The sequence below is a fragment of the Hordeum vulgare genome, chromosome 5H (assembly GCF_904849725.1).
Source record: "Hordeum vulgare subsp. vulgare chromosome 5H, MorexV3_pseudomolecules_assembly, whole genome shotgun sequence".
In the NCBI taxonomy this organism is placed as follows: domain Eukaryota; kingdom Viridiplantae; phylum Streptophyta; class Magnoliopsida; order Poales; family Poaceae; genus Hordeum; species Hordeum vulgare.
Window position 1 is genome coordinate 414,831,341 of NC_058522.1, and position 6,485 is coordinate 414,837,825.

The 6,485-nt window shown below is 41.3% G+C and overlaps 1 protein-coding gene across 3 annotated transcripts; it reads left to right on the top strand.

Moving 5' to 3' along the window:
* The first annotated feature begins 815 nt into the window (after nt 1-815).
* LOC123399605 lies at nt 816-3,866 on the top strand. 3 transcript variants are annotated; one of them, XM_045094003.1, is made up of 4 exons: nt 816-1,697; nt 2,268-2,399; nt 2,561-2,637; nt 2,996-3,866. In XM_045094003.1, exons 1-4 carry the CDS (start codon nt 1,581-1,583, stop codon nt 3,048-3,050), a joined length of 381 nt encoding a protein of 126 aa, XP_044949938.1. In that variant the 5' UTR covers nt 816-1,580; the 3' UTR covers nt 3,051-3,866. The 3 variants fall into 3 exon arrangements, 2 of the variants coding, with proteins under 2 accessions (XP_044949938.1, XP_044949939.1); XM_045094004.1 differs by lacking the exon at nt 2,996-3,866 and having other exon boundaries at nt 2,517-2,829; XR_006610406.1 differs by lacking the exon at nt 2,996-3,866 and having other exon boundaries at nt 1,453-1,697; nt 2,237-2,829.
* The last annotated feature ends 2,619 nt before the right edge of the window (nt 3,867-6,485 follow it).

Sequence of the window (6,485 nt, forward strand, 5' to 3'; positions counted from 1 at the left end):
AAAACCATTTTTGCCACTCCGAAAATGATTAAAAAAAGGTAGAAAGATCGAAAATGCGTACAAATTGGTCCTTATCCATAAAATGTGGTCTAAGGCCCTGTTTCATAACAAAGAATTTTCGAAGTATTTTTAGAATACTGCAGTTTTTGAAATTTTCATAGTTTTATTTACAATGAGGTGTTTGGTTGCCTATAAGAATTGTGATTTTAAAACTGCAGTATTGGAAAAACTGTGGTTTTTTCTCTGCATAAAAAAAAGAACTCCAAACCTCTTTTTAAAAAACGGAGAAGGCGAAAAGAAGGGGTGGGACGTCATTGTCTTCTTCATGTGTACTCGCTCGATGATAGAGAGGTATTTCGGCACCTCCACGTGCAGCTTCGACGTGTCCCCACGGTGATGTGGAAGAAGGCGAAATCACTCCGTCTATGCTAGCTCGCCGACGCCATGTTGTGGGTGCTCCTCTGCTTAACATGCAAACTGGAGTCTTCTTGTGGATGGTTATGTTCTATGCACGCTACGGGCAAGATCTAGCCAGCTACGTAGCTCGATATACGCATTGACCGCTAGCAACAGCTAGCTAGCTAGCTACAAATGCATGCACCATCAACGGCTAGCTGGTAAATTTTACAACAATATGTGGCGTAACCAAACAGGTTCTGTGCATTGTGAATACTATAAAAAACGTTGTTATATTAAAACCATGGTATTTTCTACCTATAGGTAAAATTACTGCAGTTTTTAATACTTTAGTTTTTTTACTACTTTGTTACCAAACAGGGCCTAACTCTAGTAAAAAATTGTGTGGTGCCCATTTGCAAAATATTTTTGATAGAAGCTTCACAAAATTTCTCTATTTATAGTATTTTAAAACTATTTTAGATCATTGATTTTCCGAACCAATGAAAAATCTTCCCACAGATCGATGACATGGCATCCATTAATCCATCCATCCATATCTTCAACCCATATCCATCCATCCATCTATCTACAGAAAAAAAAAAACATCCATCCATCCAACCCTAGCTCACACCCCCCTCCCCCATCGCACCTTTCCTCCCGATCCACTGCACGCTCTCCTCTCCTCCTCCTCCCAGATCCGGAGCAGCCGAGCCTCTCCAAGCCGTCCACGCCTCTCTGGGATGCGTCCGTCGCCGCCGGCGCTGGAGTTCGCATCGGCGGAGGGGAAGCGGATGTTCACGGAGGCGCTGCAGGGCGGGACCATGGAGGGCTTCTTCAACCTCATCTCCTACTTCCAGACGTAGTCAGAGCCGGCCTTCTGCGGCCTCGCCTCCCTCTCTGTCGTGCTCAAAGCGCTCGCCATCGACCCCTAGCGGCCGTGGAAGGGGCCCTGGCGGTGCCGGACGGCGTGCTGGCGGTGCTGCCGCGGGACCCCTAGGAACAGCTAGATCTGGCGCGTCCCCAGACCTCCAAGAAGCTGGCGCGTGACCTGCACCACGAAGCCGACAGTCCTCTCCATCCCCAGCCCGTGCGCCGATGAGGAGGCCCTGACCCTCACTTGCCTCGCACACCGCAGCGGAGTGTACTGTGTACTGGTGTGAGGAGGCAAAGTAGCAGAGGGGATGAGCGGCGGCGGCGGAGCTGGAGTGCTGGGCGCCGGCTCGTCTTACCAGAGCTTCGTCCGCACCGCGCTGGAGCTGACCCGCCTCCACACCACCCTCATGCCCCACCCATCGCAGGTAGGTTCACGGCCTACCACTTCCATTTGCTCGCCTTGCTCAGCTCCATGTTCCTCTTTCCTTGCGACCTTGCAATGTCCTGGTTTGGCTCACGCTGCACCGGCGAGCATGCTCTGCGTGCTTGAGGTGAGTAGCAAAGCTGTCAAACTGCGTGTTGGTGTCGATGCTGGCCCGTGAGGTAGGTCCACGAATTCAGATGTGCCTGCTAATTGAAAATTCAGTCCGAAACAGAGAAGCAAAATCAGTAGTGTTGTGATGTGATGTCGCGCTAGTACCAGCTGAATTTCGGTGCTTGGTCTTTGTCTGACGCCCTGGGGTGGACTCTGAACGGATCTCCTGTAAACAATTACCCCCAACCAAGCATGCACGTGCCTTATTTATTCACATATACTGATAATTATTGACTACAGTTAAGGCGTTGAGGGTCAGTCCCCGAGTCTCGTATAGGCATTTTTATTTATGCAATTGTCCATCTAGAATGTCTGAAAGTGTAGCTCTCTTGTGATATGAGCTGACGCCATTGACATTTTCCATTACAGAAGATGATTTTGTCCTGTGTCATGCTTCCAGGAGAAGTTCAAGCTCATACGAGCCAACGATGATGCTACTGTGTTGGACGCTGTGTTGGACGCTCTCTCATTCAGCACCCCCAAGATCAGACTGCTTCAGAGCTTGACGGTCGAAAAGAAGAACTCTGTTCAGGTACATATATTCGGTAGTAACATATATTGCAGTGTATATTTTTACATCTGTTCAGGTACGAGCCAACGACACTGGATCAAATATTCATTGTCTTGCACCTATTCTTCAATTTTGCAGTGAAGTTTGATGCTTCCTGGTTGTCTATTGTGTTATTGTTGTAGAGTCTCTTTCCATCATGGAAAGCATGGTATGGTCAAGCAAAGCATTGTATGATGCCAACATCCAAATGGATGAAGATGTAAGATCTGGATTTTACATTATTGTTGGTAGTCGTGAGCTGTTCTAAAAATATGTTTTGACTTTTGCTTGTCTCTTTCTGCTGGGTGTGCAATGCCTAATCTTTAATGCAAATATTTGTGTCCATTATTTTTAATGCCTAATTTCAATGCAAATATCTGTTCTAAAAATATGTTTTGACTTCTGCTTGTCTCTTTCAAGGTTTTTATGTCAATTACAATAGTAGTATGTTTTTTTTTGCATCGATTATAGTAGTAGTACGAACTAAAACAAATAGTTGTATTGTAACTGTTATGCATCCATCCATAACTAGTAATGTAAATGATCCTAACTAGTAGCTGTTTAAATGAATATGGTAGATTCTTGTCGAAGTCTCCACTGATGCAAATGGCAGTTTGGATGGTGCGTGCATGAGTTTTGTGCAAGAAGATTATTTTGGAAGCACATCGACTTCATTTATTACATAATTTTGAAAACCAGGATTCCCAAATGAGAATTTAGCTTTACTCTGTATGGTTCCATAAGGTACAGCTTGAGTCTCATGCAAAGCCACCTGCGTTTTGCATATTCATTACAGATTATTTTGGTGTTTTTTGGCCAGTTGGGTGGGCTTCTGTTGATATGGTAGTTTCTCTTACCTGGGGTGCTTTGTTGATTCTATTCATTTTGTTAAGATCTGGTTATCTTAAGGAGAAATCTATTCATATCTGTACAAAGTTCCAATTTCACCATGTCAGAAAAAAAATGTCTATACTTGGCTGTGTAAAGCGTCCAACTTACAGTTTTGACTATTACTTTTCATGAGAGAAAAAGCAAATCAAATGACATTTGTTCAGTAGTAAATCCTTCTATAGTAAACATGGAGGGAGTGTATCAGGCGTCAGGTTTGTTGATAGCAGAGGAACACTGGTCAATAACCAAAACTTGAATGGAAAAAGAGCTTGAATTACATCATCCGAGGAGCATAACTCTATCATATGGAATTGTAGCCTTTATCTTGTTTCATTTTGGTCTAACTTGATGTGGTGCTATCAGGTTTTTGCCCCGTACTAGATGTTTCATCTAGCATCTATAGCAGGTTTCCTGATAATGTCCCAGTTCGCTCCTCCTGTTTTCAATGTGATGTTTCATTGCTGGTGTTTGTAACTCGAAAATAGACCAGATATTGTTATCTTTCAGTTAACTCATTATTAATGGAAAGGTGGGGGTTGACCGGTTGGAAAAAAAAGAAAAAAATTGTATCATGTGTGCAGAGCATAGTTACCACATGAGACGATGAGTTGTATTAGGCACACACAAGTACAACTTTACTAAAGTCGAGACACTTATTCTGGGATGGAGGGAGTACATTTTTATTTCAGTTGCATTAATGTGGTTTGGGATTAAGGTCAATGTTTTGGGGTATGTGATCTTGGTGAAAATATATTAGGTGCACACAGTAGTTTGATCTTTGATTATCAATGTGCAGCGCTCAATTAAGTCCTATATGATCACTACAAGGAATATGCTAATACACGACGCTATTTTTTCGTCGCTACATCGTCACGGTTTTTAATTTACGACGATCTCACGACGAAAAACCAAGCGTCGAAACGGAGCGTCAGAAATGAACAGCAGCGATGTTTTGATTAAAATCGTGGTAACTTTTACGACGATTCCTGGATCGTCGTAACCTTTACGACGATCCTAAATCATCGTTGGCAATCAAACCCAGTCCTACGTGGCAGTCCTACGTGGCAAAATTACGACGAAATTAAAACGTCGTGGTTGAAATCAGCCCAACCCATTTCAATTGATCACATGGGCTGGTTTTATTTTTTGGGGCTTTTTCTTATTGGGCTTCTTTTTGGGCCTTAGCCTATTTACAACCACTTTAGTATTATTTTTTTGAATTTTGGTTTGTGACCTTTTACTTTCTACAAATTTTCTTTTTTGGCTATTTTATTTTTGTACTGGTCCCACATGTCATGCTGATCTCAAAATTAGTCCCACACGTCAGAAATTTCACATTTTGTCAAATAAATATCATAACTTGGTCCCCTTGTCAAGTTGCCATTTCATAAGTATTCAAATCACATTCAAAATCAATATGTTAAAAAGGCTAGGGAGCAAATGCAATTCGTCCAAACCAACATTAAATTTGTCTATTACAATCTTTACACTACACCACAACCCAGATATGCCTACTACTGCCTACTATTACAACACATATGCTACTCTTTGTTCATACGCTTCATAGCTTCATACTTGGCTTGGTACTTCACCTGTGCAAAAACTATATCCTGTGAGATCAAAGAACCCCATGAGTACCTTAATACACCACCAAACATCAAATATGAAGGTTAAATTGGTGAATACTCAGGAATGCAAAAAAGAAAATGTTCATGGTGAAATTTCAGAAAATTTGGAAAAAAAACAAATGAACATACACACAAATAAAGCAGAGATAACCCAAGGGCCTGGTGAGGCAGAAATATAGAATAAAGAAAACAATCATATTGTTAAGTAGACCACAAAACCATGTAAATAACTTTAGGCAGCTACAGGAAGAACACATCAAGCTAATACATCGAATGTAAAAATTATTCAACGCACAATAAGGAACAACATTACATAGAATAAATATCCTTTGCAGTCGGTATGTTTATTATATCTAACACCATGTAGGCATATATAAAGTATAATCTATAGAAACAAGTTGTTTGCTGCTTCTCAAGCCAAGCCCCGTAGCCTATCTACGAAGCATCATCATGAGATACACAAGGAAACAAAAATTTACGCATGTCACTTACCAAACCGAGTCAGATAACTCATGAATTGCGCTTTCGGACTGAAAAGACAAAATGATGATTCAAGTTAGGTTTGTTGCACAAGATACAGTTTTTAACGAGGAACTTTAGATACTTTTTTAGAGATGAAATAGCAACTTTAGATACCTTTTTAGAGATGAAATAGTCCCCACCTACAATTACAAGAGCATTTTTTTTGAGAATAAGGGTATAAAGTGTAAACCATATAACTTCTACAGAAAAAATTCACTCCAAATAGCAAAGGTGAAACTGCAAGTTTTCATTTATCTTGCCATCCAACATACGACTAAGAAAAGTTTCCAACTTTGGGTCAACACTATACAGTTAACATAGCAAGTGTATATCTATGGAAATTTGGGTCAAGATCCCATATAGTTAACATAACAAAGGTAAATCTCGAAGCCATCACTCCCAAAATAGATGTTCTAGTCATTCCCTTGATCGAGAAACCAATCTCCAGATTGGTACCTGTCCTATGCATCAGTATGAAATAAGAGAAGAGGATGAGCTTGCATACCTGCAGAAGGGCTGGTGACGCAGTTGTGTAGCACCGCAGTCTGAACCTCTCCTAAGTCTAAACCGCACTGCAGTCTGAACCTCTCCTAAGTCTGAACCAGCGCATGCCCAATGCTAACGCTAGAATCGTCGCATGCTGCTCCCCAAATTCAGTCGACGACAATGCAGAGCCGTCGCGAGCTGACATAATTTTAGTGCATATAGCTAACAAACTCCTACCAAACAAAAATGGCATAAACCCACATCCAAAGTGGTTAAGGCCCGGTTTTATGAAATGTCTTCAAAGTGGCAAAGCTAGGAGTATTATAACATGATGAGTATTAAGAAAACTACATCCTTGATTGCAATATTTGTTGGTAGCTTACCAAGATGATCACTTGGTAAGAAATCTACATCCAGTAGTCTGTGAACATCTGAAGAAACTTGATACATGAATCTGTACACACTTGAAGCAGGCTACAGCTAACAACAAACTTTTTTTCCTGGGGAAGCTAACAACAAACTTAATATGAAGCTCCTTGCG

What these genes read in the sequence shown, in the direction of transcription:
- LOC123399605 (XM_045094003.1), top strand. Translation starts at nt 1,581, where the DNA reads ATGAGCGGCGGCGGCGGAGCTGGAGTGCTGGGCGCCGGCTCGTCTTAC. An exon ending in TCATGCCCCACCCATCGCAG is followed by an intron (nt 1,698 to 2,267) that starts GTAGGTTCACGG and finishes TCATGCTTCCAG; the next exon opens with GAGAAGTTCAAGCTCATACG. An exon ending in ACATCCAAATGGATGAAGAT is followed by an intron (nt 2,638 to 2,995) that starts GTAAGATCTGGA and finishes TGAATATGGTAG; the next exon opens with ATTCTTGTCGAAGTCTCCAC.